Source organism: Rhagoletis pomonella, unplaced genomic scaffold, assembly GCF_013731165.1.
Source record: "Rhagoletis pomonella isolate Grant_MI unplaced genomic scaffold, Rhpom_1.0 Rhpom_scaffold_00007, whole genome shotgun sequence".
NCBI lineage: Eukaryota > Metazoa > Arthropoda > Insecta > Diptera > Tephritidae > Rhagoletis > Rhagoletis pomonella.
Genome location: NW_023458561.1, coordinates 19,064,278 through 19,084,338, shown reverse-complemented (window position 1 = coordinate 19,084,338; position 20,061 = coordinate 19,064,278). Strand labels below are relative to the sequence as shown.

Below are 20,061 nucleotides of genomic sequence, written 5' to 3'. Positions count from 1 at the left end.
TTTTGTATTTTGATTTTCTGTTTTTTATTTTTTTATAACCTATATATATATAACTTGAAATTTTAAAATTTAACAAAAAAAAATATATATATAAAAATTATGTAAAAATAATAAATAAAACAGAAATTTAAAACACAAAAAAAAGATCAAAGGAGCTAAGTTAACACTACGTCGACGTCGTTAGTCCTGGGTTAAAATTGGTTCGTATGTATGCACCTAAAGGTTCGCATTGTACATACATATACACATAAACACATATGTATGTATGTATGCACATTAGACTGCATTACCACAAAAAGTTGCGGTTTTTCCGCCGGGATTTCCAAATTTATTATATTTTAAGACGTCCACCAAAATATTTCGGAAAAATATTAAGATTTAAGTGAGCTCGACCGATTTGAAAATTCCTACAAAAATGGAGTTTTCTATGAATGAAAATTGTTTCTTAAAGAACTTTTTGAAAAAAGTCCCTTCAGATGACAAAACAGATTGGGCTTAAAAAATATGCATACAAATTTTTAAAAAACCTTTACAACGGAATCGTAATAATGGGATTTGTGATGCTGTGTTTTTACTTTTTTCAAAGATTGATTTACGAAAAACTTAAATAATATTAAACTGATTTAGACTTATGGAATCTCGGTGGAAAGGTATTTATGTGCAAAAAAAAGTCATTCGTGTCCCAATTTTATTTATTTTTTTTTTTCAAATACCAACACATCGTAATTCAACTTTGAATGTTGTTCTTTGATCCTACCTTTCTCTTTAATCATTTGAATGAGCTTATTAGCAAAGAAACAAAAAGGGTAAGAAAATACCTTTCCAATGATACTCACATGTCTAAATCGGAAGAGGTTAGGTTCAGTTATTCAAGTTTTTCTTTTACCAATCTTTGAAAAATGTTAAAAAACAGCATCAAAAATCTCATTATTACGATTCCATTAAATTTTTATTTTATTTTATTTTTTTTTTAATATTTTATGTAAATTTTTGAGTGGTTTTTTTTCAAAAACCATCTTTAAGAAACTATTTTTATTCATAAAAAACTCTTTGGAGGTATTTTCAAATCGGTCCAGCTCGCTTAAATCTTAACATTTTTCCGAAATGGAAATGGTGGATGTCTTAAAATATAATAGATTTTATAATTAAAATGGAAAAACAGTTCCGATTTTTTTTTTGGATGGGGAGTTATGCAGTCTAATATATATACATATATCTTGATGATTTCGGAATTTGAAGATTTGGAATCTGGAGATCATATGGGATAATTTTATATTGGGATTTCTTCCATCCATTTTAATAACCCCCTCCGCTGTTTCAAGAGCACTGTGTGTACATACCAGGGATGTTGCGAATATTCGCATTCGCATTCGCAACCGAGGAGCTTCCGTATTAATTTTAACATCCGCATTCGCTTTCGCATTCGCAATAATCAATGCGGAGCTTTTGTGAATGCGAATGTTGTGCAAGTGCACCGATAAAACGTATATATGGCAAACAATATGGCAAATTGTAGCCAATATTTTTGCCTGTGGTCGGGGGAGTATTTGTGTAGCAAAACTGGTCAAATGTCATATTTATCAACTTTGATAAAGATGCCTTTAAACATATTATTTCTTAAGCTATATAACCGAGCTATCAATGGGCAGTCATACAAGTTCCCACTTCTACTTGGCCTTTGATGTACGTCGAAGAAGACATAGTACTTTAATACTATTTTTTTCTATTCTTTAAATACCTTCATTGGTTTCTTTCTTTAATATGAGTACAATGTAATTCTTAAGCAAATTTTCGTGATTTACTTTTGATTTTACATACATATATTCGATTCAATAATTTCAAATGGGGCTCTTTGGGGAATTTATTTTTAGCAAAAATTTAAAAAACAGTACCTAATTTTGTTAACTTGTCGGGCAATATTTTCTTCATATAAAATTGTCCCTTCTTTGCTATTTAAAGTCAAAGGATAACCTCCTTCAATAGGGATTTCCAGCAGAAATGATCAACGTCTGGCTATAAAGAGAATAGATGCTCAAAAAATTAAAAAGCTATAGGTCTGACCTTTAATTAGATAAGAATTACGTAACTTTCTGAGATTAAAATGCTTATAAAAAAACACGACTTTAAAAATAGAATTTCGTTCAAAATTTTCATTCCTGGAAAATAATAATGTATTTTCCATATCCACCTATTTAGCTCGCTAAGCCCACTGTTTTCAACCCAGTCGCAGAAGAAAGTATTAAAAATGAGTTATGAAAACTAAAATCGAAAAACGCTGATGAAGTTCTGTAACTTCACCCCGATACCCCAACTTCTAAAACAGCCAAAAGAATGAGAATGAAGAATTCTTTTTAAAAAGCTTTAGAAAAACCTGTCATATCTGTTTTGGCTTGTAAGCGCTGTTTAAACAACGATCTCGCCATTATGTCAGATTCTAATTGTTTCTTAAAAATACTTGACATCCGCATTCGCATCCGCATCCGCAGCAGTTTAATATTCGCATCCGCGGATGTCTAAAATTTCACATTCGCAACATCCCTAGTACATACCCTCAACAAATGTGTGCCTTATATAGAGCTTATTTCATATGATGGTAATTAGGGCCCGGATTTTTATGCTGTCAAACAGCAAAATTACTCTCTGAAGTGAGAGTAAAAAGTGAGTAACAACCAAAAGTACGGGAACAAAAAAAACAATTTTCCTGTAAAAACGTCAACCAGTGATTGCTTGACACTTTTCATGATTTTACCAGAAGAAAAAGTTCGGGTAAAATCTTGCAACTTCATTCTCTACACAACTCTCCAAAAGTCGCTCTCATTTACAGGATTTTGGAGGATTTTGGAGTACGGGAACATTTTTCCTGCACCTGCCTGCAAGTTCGTGTAAAATCCTGTAAGTTCATGGAGTACTGGATCAGAGCTAATGTGCACTAAAAAATCAAAAATACGTCATTTAAAGCCGTTCGTAACCGTTCGGTTAAATGTTGGTTAGTCAATAGGTACGTTCGTTAAAAATCTCCAGTAAAAAATGTCCAACGGCAAATTCCGGCGAAATGTCATCTGTTCTCTCACAAGACAAATATGTCCAAAACAGTACGCTAACAGAAAATTTGCAGAAACTTGCAAGAAATTGTGTTTACATTCAAAAGTATAAAATTGACAACGGAAGAAAACCAATCCGACGTCTTATCCTGACACAGTTCAATGACTAAATGAATTATTACTCGCCTCCTACAAGTTTTATTAGTCGCATTTTACTATTTTATTTTCCAAATCATCAAATACAATTTGGGGATTTGCGTAAATTCCAACCCGTTTCTGTTTTCGTGTTGGCAAATTGCTGTTGGAAAAATTTTTCGAGCAGAAACTAACAGCTTCCCTTCAAAATGAAATGACACTTTGGTCTCTCAATTTCCCCTACATTGCAAGTCTTTTGCGTACGCGATCGCAAAAAACTGATAGTCTTTGATAACTTTCAATATTTAACAGGCCAGCGAATGCAACTATTATCAGGCACGCAGCTGTTTTCAACAGCGGATATTTTAAATCCAAGCAAAAGCTTTATGTTGCATTTCCAGTGCCTTATCTTCTTTTAATTAGAAAAAACACCAAAAATTCATCCTGAATTAATAATAATATAATAGATTGGCGCTTACACGTATGTTAGTGTTTGGCCCAGCTTCTGCTTCGATTTGTGGCGGCGCCTTGATCTTGTTACACAAAGAGGAGGGACCTACAGTTTTACGGCGACTCCGAACGGCGATTGTATTTCAATGAGAAGCTGTTTTTCATGGCAAAAATACACTCGGAGGTTTGCCATTGCCTGCCGAGGGGCGACCGCTGTTAAGAAAAACCCTTTTTTCTAAATTTTTTGGCGATGTTGCTTTAACCAGGGCTTGAACCCAGACGCTGCGGAGTGTAAGCTCGCACTGCTTACCTCTACACCACAGCGGCCGCTATCATCCTCAATTATGTTACATAAACAAGGGTTTATTAAGTATGCAAACGTACGTTTAAATAATTTGAAATCGGCAAATCTTTTTTCAAAATCTGCTTTTAAATCATGTGCAATATTTTTTCATGGAAAATGACATAATATTCTTTTTTGAGATCATGAATAAAAAGACGTAGTTTAGCTTCAAAACTTAAAATAATTTGCGACAATCGAATTTTTATTCAAGTATTGCAAATGTTCCATCATATCGGTAAAGAACATTAAGTCAGAAAGGCAATTTTCATTCTCCAAATTGCAGATAATGTTCGATCTCAATTTGCGTATGTGTATATAAAAAGGATAAAATAAAAAAAGACACAATGGAAAAGAATATCTACGGTTAAAATTAAGAAAATAATGATTATTTTCCGTCCCTGATTATAATGTAATTACCAGAACAGAAAGATATAGACCCATTAAAACGTATACTTATATGATCAGAACGTCGAGCTGAGTAGATTTAGCCATGCCCGTCTGTCTGTCTATCTGTTTGTATGCAATCTAGTCTCTCAGTTTTCGAGATATCCGGAGGAAATTTGGTAAATGGGTGTATTTTTATATTGTATTATTCATTTGTCGGAACCGGAAGAATCGGACCACTATAACATATAGCTCCCATACAACTGATTGTTAAGATATGAGATATGATTCAAGATATGAGATTATAACTTCTCCATATATGCAGCTAGAAACATGAAATTTCGCACCGTTTTCACTCATTATTAACAGAATACTTACAGTGAAAATAACAAAGATCTGGTCACTATGACATATATCTCCCTTACAACTGATTGGTCAGATATGAGAATTTTCGTTATAACTCTCCATCTATGCAACTGGGAACATAAAATTTCGCACTATTTTCACTCATTATCAACAGAAATTATACAGTAAAATGAACAAAGATTGGGTCACCATAACCTATTTATTGCCTCCATACAACTGATTGTTCAGATATGGGATTTTAATGTAAAACTCCTTTATTTGGACAAAAAACTAATAGAGATATTTCAACGTGCAATTATTTAGGAGGAACATACTTTATTCCGATTTAATATAAAATTAATCGCTTTAGAATATTCTGTTAAATTTCGCAGTTTCTTGCATTTTTCAATTTGCATCCAAAGGCGACTTCCAGCGTTGGCACTTTGCTACGATCGTAGTAAATTTGCTAAGATTTTTCAAAAATTTTAAAATTTGCTACTTCACTACGCTTTATCCTATTTTTACTCCTTTTTTTATTTCATTCAACTTATGGGCAGTAACAATTTTTAAATCGCTATAACATTATAGATGTGGTAAACAGGCAATGACTTTAAGGTCTAAATGGGTTATCTTACAGCAAATTATGCAAGCAGCGTCTGAGGAACTACATATGCAACATATGTAAATAGGCACAGCCGAAAAAATTTTCACATAAACGAAGATGCATAATTCGTTAACAGGCAGAAATATTCAACTTGCGAGAAGGATACAAAGTTGCATATAGAAGAAGCAATGACCATATATTGCGAGTAGAACTAGTTGCCTGTTTTTATGATTCATTGGGTGCCAGATTTGTTGCAAGCTATAAAGCTGATGCCAGATAAAACGCTTGCTTCGCTTTGACAGATAAGATCAAGTGTATGAAAATGCACAAAGCATCGTTGCAGCTGCAGCGCGAAGCGAAAAGATGGCCAACTCTCATCTTTTTGCGTGCGTTGCCAATCAGCCAGTTTAATATTTATTTTGTTTCGTTCAAATTCGAGGTTTCATGCAGAAACATAAAATTTAATTACGTTTCTGATATTTTTCAAGCTAAATATAATAAAATCCACAGAAATTTTGAAGATTAAAAAAGCAGTACAAAATTGTTTTCTTGGCGTTCATTATGGCATATGTACCTTTTGCCTCTGGCGCTTTGCTGGTAAAGTTGTATGTAAATGTCACGCAAAGCCACAAAATTTTATCTGGCATCAGCTTAACAGATCCTAGTATAAAGATTAAAGGAAGGTCAATATACATGGAATAGTTCGTCTTACTGCACTTTTTCGCAGAAATCAAATTACGGAATTCCCAAAAAAAGTAAATTTTCACTTATTATTGACGAAAGTAATGAAGTAAGCGTCAAAAAGTGCTTAGTTCGGTATTTGGAAAACGCCCCTGTAAGAGATAAAAATATAAAATAGTACATAAAAAATACAAGTATTATTGAAATGTAATTATGTTATTGTTTTAAATATCAAATAAATTTAAAATAAAAACCTGTTTGTAGTTTTGCTACGATTTTTTATTTATTTTTTTCTGCGAATTTTCTGGGTTTTGCTACGCAATCGGTTTCGTGAGGTGTCAGCCCTGGCGGCTTCCATTACTCGTACGTTCCAGACCGCATGTTTATTGCTAACATATTGAAAACTAAAAATCGAAATATCAGCGCTTTTGCAGCGAAGATATATGTATGTACTTAGCAAAATGCTATCGAAACAAAAAATAAAAAATTCATAAAAGTTTATGTTTTCCTTGTATTTTGAACTTCAACGGCGAACACCACTGCTGGAAATGCCCATATATATGCATTTTTAACATGTGTTTACGCGAACACTGTGTGTTAAAAAATTTAGACACCAAAAAAATATAAAGGCAGTATTTTGGAAAAAACTTATCCATTTTTGGAATCCAAAAAAAGTATTATGCTTCGAAAGAAAGTACAGATACGAGCTTAGCTTATACTAGGTTTACATATAAGTAGATTATCCCCATTTTCGAGCTTAACTCCCTTCTCTGTAATTATAAAAAGAGATGAGACATACAAAATTCATCCCTTGTTAATCTGTAATTATAAAATATTTTCAGATTTAACCGATACGTTTTCTGTGTCCAACCTAGTTTTATTGATAATATTTGCGAAGCGGAGAAATGCGCAATGTAAAAGTAAACAAAAATGGACATTAGCAAGGAAAAGAGGTTTGAAAAGGTATTTTTAATAAAATATTATTTAAACTGCTTTATACATATAGCAGAAAAAGTGATCACGGTGGCACAGAGAAGAGAAATAACTTTTCCTTGAGATGTGAAAATAATAAGCCAAACAAATTTGACACCTAATAATCGAGAATTTGCCTGTGTAAACGGGGTGATTAAAAAAACGAGCTTTGATTGAGATATTATAGATCATTCTTACAACTGCTTATATAATTTTTAGTGGGGTAGTTATTTTTTGACATTCATGTTAAAAGGAAAGTTTCATTGCAAAAATCATGATTGTAGGAAAGTGTCTGAATAGCTTAGAATTCAAGTATTATATTTTATTACTAAAAGAGTGTTTTCCAGAACTGAAGAAATATTTTAATTTCTTTTAATTCGGAAAATTAAAGAAACATTGCGATTTCATAAAAGTAAGGCTGAAATACAAAAGATTATGGTAGCAAAAGGTGTCAATATCTTAATCTGAAAGTATATGAAATACAAAGTCAAAAATCTGAATGAAGCCTTATCTGTTGCGGCTAAGACCACTCTAGAAAGGGTATGTAAAACTACTACTGAAAAGTGTTTATTTATTAACCAGAATCTGTGTTAAAGATTTGATTTTTGTACATAAAATGTTTAAAATTGAAAATGTTCTCTACTAATAATAAACACTATGTGCTTTGTAAACCACACTTTAAAAATTGCATGTAAAACTACTACCGAAAAGTGTTTATTTGTCAACCATAATTTATAAATTTTCACACATTAAGAGAGAAAACTGGCTGCCACTCTTAATATGCGAAAATTAAATTTCGTTTTTGCAGTGTACTAAAAAACTCTTACTAATATGGAAACAAAGAATCATTTTTTTATTCAAGTTCGAATTATTAATATTTTTCGTGAACACAATAAATTTTTATTCTCCATTCAAGTAATTTCGAATGACGAATACATTTTCATTCATGATCATGAAATTTAAAATAACGAATAAATTTGTATTAACCATTCAAGTAATTTCGAATTTCGAAAATTTATTCACATTTATAATACATTTTTATTCTTCATTCATAAATTTTTATTCTTCATTCAAGTAGTTTCAAATAACGAATAAATTTTTATTCATCCGTCATCCCTTGTCAAGTTTGGTTTGGAGACACCAGTAATTTCGAATGAAGAATACATTTTTATTCATCATTCAAATAATTTTGAAACATGAATAAACGTTCACTCATCATCGTGAAATTTCAAATAACGAATACATTTTTATTTACTATTCAACGAACTTCGAATTTCGAATTACGTTTTTTATTTTTTATTCATGTAATTCCCTATAACGAAAGCTTAGATACATACATACTTTGTGCATCATAAAAAAATAAGAAATGTGCATCTTAATATGGGAAATGCTTTGTAAATTTGGATTGCCTACTTACATCAGAATCTTCGTGCTTTCCAAAACCCCTGAAGTAAACTGGTCGTCCATTGATGAGGAACGAGGTATTATTCCAAGTAAGTGTGCGTATGCCGACTTTCAGTCGGTAAACATCCAGTAAAGTGTTATCGGCAGTGTGTAAAAATAATTCCATTTGATAGAGGTAGGCAGGTTCTGGGTGCATTAAATATGGCCACCAGGGATTTGCTTTCTTCACTTCTAGCACACCTTTCAAATCCCCATTGGATGTTCCGTTGGCAACAACGACATCTTCCTTGTTCCGCAGTTGCACTCGAATTTGTAGGGAACTGTCAGCTTCGTTCGAGGCTGTGCCGCTCACTTTCACTTTGTAAAATACATTTGCCACTGCAGAGATTTAATGCGTTAGCAATAATGAATATTGTATTGCATTACCAATATGTGTAATCATTAAGATGTAAAGTTATTTAAATAAATATGTACTGCTATTGTTCCCTCTGAGAGGTTTGCGGTGAAATTTTGGAGACAGTCTGATAAAGTTTGATGCAATAGAAAATTCTTCAAAATCGAACGCACTTTTCGAAAAGAAATCCGACCTCTGGCATTTGACTGTCATCTCTTATGTAAACTTTTCCGCTCAAATCGAATTTGGAGTGAAAACATAAACAAGTAATTTTTAGCAATAAAAACCGACTTAAAAAAATATATTATATTTCATCATCCACTGTTCGGATCAAAACCAGATTAGTATGGGACCACCTCTGATGCAAAAAGAATTATCGAAATCGGTTGGCGTGGTCCAAAACTATGCGGTAACATACATAAAAAAAAAAAATATTCCGAAGAACTGATAACCTCCCTCTTTTTTGGAAGTCGGTTAAAAAGTGGAACAGTTTTTGAGATATATAGTTAAAAGTTTACAAAAATTACGAAATCACAAATTTGTATGGAAACTTTTTGTGCGTATTTTTACATAAGTTCCCAGTGGGAAAATGTAATGTATAGTAATCAAAAAAATAATAAGTAAAACAACCCTTTTCCCATTCGAAAATGCATTTTTTCCCACGGCGATGTCCTAAGAAAAGTGGGGCATTCAATTTTGTATTACCTAGTATCGAGAAATGAACGTGTTTTAATATGAAGTTATGGTGAGTTGAGGTGAGGTAGTTGAGTTGAGTTGAGGTGTGGTGAGTTAAGATGAGGTGAGTTAGGGTGAGTTGAGGTGAGTTCAGGTATGCTGAGTTGAGTTTAGGCGAAGTGAGGCGTTTTGAGTTTTTCGATCTCCCAAAAAAAATAAAACTCAAAAGTTAATTTTTTTTCTGAGAGAAGAAATAACGCTCAAGAAGTGAGTTTTATTTTCGATCAAAATAATAAAACTCAAAGAATAGTCATTATTATTATTTTAAATAAATAAAACCCAAAGAATAGTCATTATTTGTGATGAAAAATATAAAACTCAAAAATAATCATTATTTTTTATCAAAAAGATAACCCCTCACAAATCATTAATCATTAATCATTATTTTAGAGCAAAAAATAACACCCGAAAAATTAGTTTTACTTTTAATCGAAAAAATATATCTCAATAAATGATTGTATTTTCTGAACAATACAATAAAACTCAAAAAGTTAATTTTTTGATGATATTGCATTAAAATTATAACAAGCATTAAAAATCCATTAACTAATTTTATTTTGAAGTAAAAATTCTTTGCTGACGTTGAGGGTAGAATTTTAAAGGCCAAAAAAGATAGTGGTTAAGGCTGGTTTTCACCACGTCAAGTTCAATGGCATTTGTCGTTAAATAGATAAAATCACATTGTCAAATGGAACTAAAAAACGGTTTATTGATTGATTTAGATCAGAGTAGGTCCTCAGTCGTGTACATGCGCTGCTAAACTGGCTATCTGTGCGTTTTTGGCTCATACTTAATATATGTAATCGGTATGCATCAACAATCAACATAAAAATCTACAAAAGCACTTTGCGTTGCATGCACATTGGCTTTCATTTTCATAAAGCAAGTCCTTCCAAAAGAGGTTATTTATATTTTACTAAAAACAAAATTTAATGGTTTTTAATAATGCAAACGAGCAAAAGCATTAAACATTTTAGTGCATTAAAATTTTTTCATTAGCATTAGCTTGGATAATTTAATGAAACAAAAATTTCATTAGCATTACAGTTTTCAGAATTAATGCGTTGAAATATTCATTTGCTTTGACGCTCTGGAAATTAGCAAATTGTGGCAAGCATCTTCGTGCACTCAGCTACAGCCAGACATGTAAATGTCCATTCAAATGTTCAGTTTGATTCAACACCACGTGTGCGTGGTATGAAAGTATTGTTTTTAAGTACGAAGATTTCAAAACGATAATCAAATAAAAAATATTCATGTTTACTATGCGTTATTTCCCCCAGTAAATTCATAAAATTTTTCTTAATATTACAACGCTATCAAATCGAAAACCGGGACACTTGAACGAAACCCGGGATACCGGGACAAATAGTCTAAAACGGGGACATGTCCGGGAAACCCGGGACGTCTGGCAGCCCTACCTTTGACCCCTCTGGCTCTACTTGGGTCGGTAGGGATAAGGGAACTCTATGTAAAAAATCCAGCGTCCCTTAATTATTCCCTGTACTAATGTGTTTGGGTTCCTAATTCTGGAACGCTTATGAAAACCAATTTTTTTGGCCCAACATTTGTTAAAATTTCACAAAGAACGAAATTTGTGATTCCTGCAATTTTATATCGAGCCCTTTATGCAAAATTTTATTAGTTAGTTTACCTCCCTTTTAGACAAAAGCCAAAGTTTGTCTCCACAGACTATTACCTCTAATGTGTTGATATCTTAACACTAACTAGGGTTACCATATAAACAATTAGCTTGGCAGGACAATTGAAACAAAAGAGGAAGACATTTACTCCAGGTAAGATTCAAAAGGAGGACGACTGAGAAACAAGTATTTTGATTAACACGTTTTAAATAAAAAATATGTAAATATACACTTGTGGTCAGCTGATTAAGTTGAGTGACATTTTCACCAGTTTTGGCTATTTTTCTCTTCTTTATTTAATGTTTATAATTTTTTCTACAAAAGCCTAAAGCATTATATAAAACGCAACATCCAAATCCACATTTCAAACTGCTTGCATTGCTGCCTCGAAACATGAGTGTGTAGGAGGTGTTCCGAATATGTTATTCAAAAAGGAAAAAAGAAGGAAATGCGTGTAAGATAAAGAAAACATTGCCAAAAATTACAAATAAAAAACTTAACTTTAGAAGTAGTATGCCAAAACTACAAATAAAATGCAAAAAAGCTGAATATTTCAGTCATAAAAGAGGACATTTCATTTTTAGGCAAAAGGTAGGACATGTCCTCCTAAAGGAGGACGTCTGGTAACCCTAATCCTAACTCATTCATATTCATGTATATACACATGTGTATGTAAATATATAAATGTATCCACCTGAATTATCAGCCAAATCGGAAGTGATTTCAACCTCTTCGATAAATGTTTTTGGAGTGGTATACAAATGGACGGATCGATGTATTCCTGCGTAGTTGAAGAAGTCAAATGTATAAGTCTGAACTATTGCAACTCCACCGTCCCTTGAAAATTTAAAATATAATTTATCCACAAATTGCTTTATAGTATACTATTATATGAATTATAACTCACTTTTTTACTTCGCTAATTTTCCCCTGAGGCACTGTGGTTTGAATAAGGGCATTGTCGCACATCACGGTAATACGATTCTCTTCGCCATACTTCACAAAGTTTGTGACTTCTGCCTCAAAAGGTAGATGACCCATTTCATGTTTAACGACCATTTCTCCATTAATCCACTTTATAATTATGGTTAACTGTTATACTACTCATGGTAAAGTCATAATTACTCACCACAAAGGCTTCATAGTGTACGCTTCCGAAGCGAAGCCATACTCGCTGATCCTTCGCCCAGGAGCGTGGTACGAAAAATTTGCGATCATACCAAACTGTGCCAACGTGATCGCGAATTGTGTTGTCGGTAGTGATATCGTTGTAGCTCGCAGGCACTGGCATAGGGATAACTTCCTTTACCTTACTCAGATCGTCCCCGAACCATTTATCTCTCACTCCCTGCGTTGGGTTCGCTTCGTCTGATGTGACAAAATTCCAGAGTCCATCCAATAATCGAACCTCCCGAGTTTCAGACTCCCTTGGGTAAAGCATGCCGCGAGTAGGGGTTATTTCCTTATTCACGATAACTAACGCTATTGCGAAGTGAATTAGATACCCAACGACACCCATGGCAAGTAGAGAAAATGCTGAAAACCGAAGAAAAAATATATGGAAGATATAAGAAGGTAATTATATTTACATATAAATATATCTACTTTTTTAAATTGTAAACAGAGGAGGTCAACGTTTTTTCTATCTCAGTGGAGACGTACACCATTTTAACTTCTTAGTTGGTCTTGTTCGAAATTTTTAATTTCTGCGTACGCAAACTCAACACGCATTACTTAAAGGATCGTAGTGGATCAGGTTACCACCACTGGTTATATATGAAATTGGTGCAGCGGTTACCAAGATATACACATGTAACCATAAGTGGGCGTGGCTACGCCCATTTTCCGAAAATTTATAATATTCTTATTTTTCGTTTAAAGCTTATTGTAAATATCAATTTTGAGTGAATAATCTCCAGTAGTTACTAAAATATCGCAGTTTTCGGTTTTCTGAAAATTACCGTTATATGGGAAGTGGGCGTGGTTACAGTCCGATTTCGCCCATTTTCAATACCAACCTACCTTGGATAAATGGAAACCAACATACCAAATTTTGTTGAGATATCTCAATTTTTGCTCGAGTTATCGTGTACACGGACGGACGGACAGACGTGTCAGACATGGCTTAATCGATTTCTCTTTTCATTCTGATCATTTATGTATACATTTGTCTATATCTATCTCGATTCGTTTTGACTGTTACAAACAACCGTTATGTGAACAAAATTAATATACCCTTGTGCACAAGTGCGCTCGGGTATAAAAAATATGGGTAAATTTTTTTTCGGTATATAACAATCCTAGGGGTGGCGGCAATAAAAATCCGACCTAATTTTTTTACATACATTTTTGGACCACTTTAATGTACATATGTATACATATGTACCTATACTGGTTATGAGACAAAACAGATATGTACTTAACGTAAGTTTTACATCTCCAGTGTGGCCCAGGCGCACTCTCTTTTTTTAATACTTAAATCTAACTTAGAAAGGAAAAGGTATGTTAAATTCATATAAGGGCATAATTGCATTTGAATATTTAGGTGCATTTGTAAATTTACAACAATAAAATGCAAACGGTTGCCGTGGTAGCTAGCACAAAATTTGCAAACGCTTAATCCAAAACCGTTTGCATAATATCCTGAACAGCCCTATTCTGTTTTGCTTTGTTGTTCGTTTTCTCTTCAATATAACATATGCAAGTCATATGCCTCTTCAAGGGAGATTTTCCGAAGTTTTGAGTTTTATCCGAAGAGCCGGTAAAATATTTTTTTCCGCCCGCACATAAATTTGTAAAGACCTCCTCATCAGGGCTGCCGTTTTGGTTGAGTTCTAACAAAACTGGTAAGTTTTACCTTCACGAATTTGAGCTGGTAACTTTTTGGTAAGTTTTTAACTTCTGCCAAACATCTTAAGATATATTTATAAATTAAATTATATTTGCTATTATTTGCCGTTATCAACTACCCATTTTTCTTCAATTTAAATCTGAATTGTTGTGAGTGAGCATTTCAATTAATTTATAACTAGGGATGGGTAGAGGGGGGTTGAAATTCGATTTTTTCTGAATTTCGAACATTCGATTTAATTAGAATTTTTCCGAAGTTTCCAAATATTTTTTTAATTTAAACTTTTTAATCGAGTTCGGAGATGTTTGCGTTAAATATTTAACACCATTTTATGACTAAAATCTGTATCGTTCGTTCAATTAAAAAAAAATGAGGTGTCAAATTAAGGGCTTTTTCTTTGGGTCTGCAATATAGTTTCAGTTCTATGAAAAGGGTTGCCACAGGTTAGAAAATCAAATTGAAATAATCGCTTCCGCAGATGTCTGCGTTAAATATTTAACACTAAGTCATAAAATCTGTATCGTTCGTTCGATTTTCAAAAAGGAGGTAGGTGTCAAATGAAAATGCTTGTCCTGTGGATGTGTAATATGGTTTATATTTTTATTCCTTATGTAAGAAAATTAAATTCAAATTATTTAATAAGTTAAATAAATTACCCAATTTGGGTAGCAATCGAAATGGGTTTAAATAAACTTTATTTTTTAACTACATTTAGGGGGGTTGCTACCTAGTTGATAAGTCAAATTTAGTTAAAGAAGTGTTGTGCTTAAAATACTATGCGACAATTAAAATATTTTTGATGTGCTTGAAGAGAGTGGCCACCTATTTAAAAAGTTAAACTCAAATTACACTGTGGGACAGCCGAAACCAGCCCGGACTTTGTTAACATTTTCTGGAAGTATACCCATCCAGTAATAAAACACTCGGTCGATTTCTAAAAGTTAGCTCGTATTTTTATTTTATTTACTAAAGTTTTCATATCTCGGCCTAAGTAGTTTTCAAAAAAGTCGAAAAAATAGTTAAAATAAATATTTTCGTAGAACATTTTAACCTATTAGCTCCCGCCTAAAAGGTTAATTTTGACCCTTACTTCAAGAAATCGCTCAAAAAGCAAATTTGGCAGATCGTTTGTGGACTGATATATTCTAAAAAATTATTCTCCGGAAAATTTATTAGGTATCTTCTCACGTAAAAGCCTCTAAAAATTTAAAATAAAAAATCAAAAAACTAGTTTTTTACAAAACAATTTTTAAAATTGGGTTTGGAATAACAGTTCCTTCTTGGCACAGATTTTTTGTTTCGATGCATTAGTGCGAAAAACATGTATATTTTTACTTGAATCCCTAACACAAATGGATACACACACAGATATGGCAAATTTAGTCAGAAAGAAGAAAGTTGAAGAGTTGATTTTTTGGAAATAAAGATGAAATTCGATTTTTTCGGGAAAAATTCGATTTTATCCGAATTTTATCAACATAAAGTTCGATTTCAAGAATTCGCCATTTTGGAGCTAAAATTCGATTAATAATCAAATATCGAAGCTTCGAATATCGAATTTACCCATCCTTACTAAGCGCACTTGTGCACAAGGGTAATATAACTTTGTTCACAAATATATTTAGCTGACTTTTTTCTGAGTGAATACATAAATGATCAAAATGAAAAAAATAAATCGATTAAGCGGTGACTGTCTGTCCGTTCGTCCGTCCGTCTGTGCACACGATAACTCAAGTAAAGATTGAGATATCTTAACGAAACTTGGGATGTGTACTTCTTTTCAGCGTAGGACGGATTTTATTGAAAGCGGGCAAAATCGGACAATAACCACGCCTGTGATATTTTGGTAACTACCCTGCAGTGAAAACCCAAACCAGTTAGAAAAAATACTAGTTCATAAACTAGTATGTGCCTACCAGTTCGACATTTTCGAAGAACTTAAGCGTTCAGCGACATCTGCCTTTGAATTGCCAAAGCCTAAAATAAAACGCAATTAATTGCTTTTCTTACAAATGTCGGCTGTGGCGTCGCGTGAAGACTACTGGTTCTGGTTCTGGGAACGCAGGTACAAGGCCGCTAGGAGGTAGTTAAGATTTTTAAAGTTAGATCAATGTAAGTAGGAATAATTATTTCAATTTAAATATAAATAACAAACTTAAAAATCTAGTTGCATTACAAAAAAAAGAAGCAAATGTATGGGAAAATACTTGTGCCATAAAAAAATAGATTAAAAAATATATATATATTTTATTATTAAATTTAAGATTAAAAAAACCCTAAATAAAAAATATAAATAAAAGAAAGATTATAAGAAAAAATAAAATAAAAAAATTTTCCCTGCGCCAGGGCTTGAACCTGGTACCTCAGGCATACCACGCGAGTGCTTTGCTCTGTCGGCCATTGCGACTGTTGGAGCGCCGCGAGCAAAAAGGCATACTAATGCTTTTCATGGGGTATGAATTGGCAGACTATCTCATCAACTGGTATGATGCTTCTACTATTTCTACTAGTAGATGCTGATGTATAGCCTGACAATTGACATTTCGTAGGACATCGCAATGTTAAAAATACCAGTCGCTAACATTGAAAAAGGATAGAACGTGAACTAGTTGGGCTGAAACGCAAACTGGTAGAATTCTAGTTCACAACTAGTAGCTTTCCCTGCAGGGTAGTGCAGCTTATTCACTCAAAATTGATATTTACAATGATTTTTAGACGAAAAATAATAATAGGAGTATTCTCGAAGTCTTGTACGATGCACGGATTGCACCAAATGCAAAAATACTATTCCAAATTTTGAAGAGTACGAGAGCACCCCATTGCAAGGTGGTAGCATGCATGGGTAGCAAGTAGTGACATTATGTATCAAATACAATAACGAGAGACAGCAAAAAAAAAATGAAGTGAGCGTGATGAGAGGAATGAGAGAAATATGTAGCAATTCCAACAACGAATACAATTAGCACAGGATCGCATTTATGTTGCTATGCTATTTTGCAAAATATATACATGGGTTTCGACGTTGCATATTTTGCAGCGATAGCAAATGTTGTTTCCCATGTATTTTGTCGTTGTGTGTTTGCAAGTTATGCAATCCATGCAATCCGTGCGACGTGCAATGGCTTTGCAATATTTGGAGAATACCCCTAATATCATAAATTTTTGGGAAATGGGCACGGTTGTTGTTGGCCTTATTATTATTGTTATTTTATTTTTTTCTCTGAAACGTTTTTTAATTGTAACTATTTCTTGGTGAAAGTGTTCGCCTTGTTAATCACTGAACTGGCCCAAATTATGTGGGAAGAAGTCCAAATGCAAATGAAGGAAATGCATTTTTATGGACATGTTAAAACCCATTCCACCGTAAGCATTCAAAAAGTCGTTAACAACCGTGACATAGTCGTAGCTTCTGTGGTTTCCAAAGAAATTATTGCATATCGCTACAAAACACTTCCATGCACGTTTTTCAACAGAGCTTAGCTTGTTCAAAAAGCTCACTTCGCTCATAATTTTACGAATTTGAGGTCCTATGAAAATACCTTAAATTTATATAAAGAAATAAAACCGATGAAAAAGTATTAGATGAGAGAATAAAAAATTAATACCGTCTTTTATTTTGGCTTCACTTAATTTTGGAAACACCACTTTTATAAGACAAAATGCGTTGCTATTTACTTTAAATTTTTTTACAATTAGGGGTATTCTTGGAGTCTTGCAAAGCCCTTGCACGGTGCATGGATTGCACGAAAAAAAACCGGTTTTCCTATAGGACAGCTTTGCAAACCGGGCACCTTTTGAAAGGGCTTTGCAGGATTGTGAGAATGCCCCTATAGTTTAACATATCCTAGGTTTAAATGCAGTGCTGGTAGGACAACATTTTGGCTTTGGCCAATGGGGCGTTTTCTTGCCTATTTGATCGAGAGACAGATGGCCATACTTTGCGATCATAGAAAACGTCTTATTAAAAAAAGCGGTTCAGCAAATATTTTTGAGTTGTTTAGCCAAAAATAATATTTGTGCAAAAAATTCGTTTTCATAAAAACTTTTTATAACTCAGTAAACTTTCATCTGATTTTTAAAAATAAATACTCGTTTTACTCGCTGTAAAATTTAGTTTCATAATCATTTCAGGACTAGTGCGGTTTCTTATAAAATGGTGAGTAAAAATCTCACCAAAGTAGAAAAAAAGGTGTTTGCTGGGTTAATAAGTACACACAGATCTCTTAAGATTTCTTTATTCACATAAATATCTTTCGAAAGGCCTAAGTTTCTTCATTTTAAACCCGGTAATAACCGAAATTCGGTTCGGTTACAGGCTTATAAGTGCGCAAAATACGTAAAACCGTGTTTTTAACGGTAAATCATGATTTTGGAGGTGCTTGGCAAATTTCATATATCGATTCTGGTTTTACTCGAAAAGACCTACCAGAAAATATATATAACTTCCCAGATATTTTTTAGTATCGCAGTGTTATTTTTAAAAAAATTATTTTATTTTATCCGTTATCGATCAAATTATTTTCAGAAAAATTTTTTATTATAATTTTCAATCTGGTAACTTGATTTCGATGAAAATGTCATAATCTCAGCAAAAGTCAAATGGCTAACATGGCTTCTAATGTCATTAAGTGAAACTACCTTTTTTTATACCATGCCGCCTTTCCCCACAATTTTGAAGTTCTACTGTACATCTCTAGCTGTATGCATTTGTATCTAGTAAGAACATTAAAGTTTAAGAGCAAACCCGTAATCATAAACCGTGCAGTTCAAAAAATTTTAATTACAAATAACATATACACAATTATTTAATTAATAACTATTACTTACTTGATCATTTTCAGGTTTGGCAAGTGTAATAACGACGATGACACGGTAGATGAGAACCAGAAATTAAGTTTATACATAGATATACATATGTGTGTATATACATTTGTACGTATGAGCGTGGGCCGAAAAACCGCATTTTTAGAGTTTTTATTGGTAATAGCAAAAATATAGTTCATTATGCTCTAAAAACAATCTGACAAGATGACAATTTTTGGTCAATATCTAGGCTCTCCCAAGTCCATCAAAGCTCAAGTGAAAAAAAAAGTTTGTTTCTTAGTTTACTTCCATATACCAAATTTTGTAGGACTAATACTTTCGAACATACTTGCAATTTTAGTAAAAACATGTATTAATTAATGTATTTGTTTTTTTTTTTGAGCACATTGAACTTTGATGAATATTGGCAGCCTATTACCAGTAAAAAATCTAAAAAATTCGGATTTTCGACCCTTGTTAAAGGCCAGTATGCAGCTCTCAAGAAAACGGTCAAGCAAAAATTGCCATTATTTCGTGTGTGTCCAAGGAAATTTGACTCTTTCCTCAGGAAATAATGGAATGGGCATATATTTCTGTTGCAAACATGGGCTGCCTTGTGCTCTTTTTTCACACAAAAAACTTTAGAAAACCGTAGTAGACAGCGCAGCAAATTTTGTTACGAATTGCGTACTGCCTTAAGGACATACGATTTAAGAAAATATATAATGTTATATAGAATTTTTGCTTTTTTTGAAGGCTGCATACTGACCTCAGTACATACGTATGTATGTACACATACAAATGTACAAATGTCTTCATGTCGGCATTGAAAAATGCAATATAAACAACAATAACAACCATATGTATTGCATGAGTTTTAATGAAAAAAAGAAGTGTCCACATTTGCCGGCAGAACGTCATAACATTAAAAATCGAAAACGTCAGAAAAAGCATTGAAGTTTTAGGACCAATTTCAGATGAATATTGAACCGGCACTAAAGTTTAATTTTGGATTGTTATTTAAACGCCATTTAGCTTCCGTTAGGTTTAAGATCAACTTTATTTAAATATGCCAAACAAGTGGCAACACAGTTGCTTGTTCGTTGAAATTACTGTTGCATTTGTTTGTTTGTTTACATTTTGTGCTGAACAGTTGATTATTTGGAAATATTGATAAAACACCCTATATGTATATCAATCTTGGTTGTTTGGTACAAACACAGGGTTGCATAGCCAATATTCGCCATTTAGGTGATATAAAAATGAATTTTTGAAG

At 33.0% G+C, this 20,061-nt stretch overlaps 1 protein-coding gene across 3 annotated transcripts in view; it reads right to left on the bottom strand.

Moving 5' to 3' along the window:
• Positions 1–20,061, bottom strand: part of LOC118742405 (beta-glucuronidase-like) — an 82,832-nt gene that overhangs the window by 3,099 nt on the left and 59,672 nt on the right. For 2 of the 3 annotated variants that reach the window (XM_036474459.1, XM_036474461.1), the window contains exons 2-5: positions 12,261–12,667; positions 12,039–12,205; positions 11,826–11,968; positions 8,373–8,737 (exon numbers count right to left, since the gene is read on the bottom strand). In XM_036474459.1, the coding sequence (XP_036330352.1) occupies positions 8,373–8,737; positions 11,826–11,968; positions 12,039–12,205; positions 12,261–12,667 (1,082 nt within the window). Of the gene's footprint in view, positions 1–8,372; positions 8,738–11,825; positions 11,969–12,038; positions 12,206–12,260; positions 12,668–18,809; positions 18,915–20,061 lie in introns of those variants that run through there. The other variant, XM_036474460.1, reaches the window with a different exon arrangement.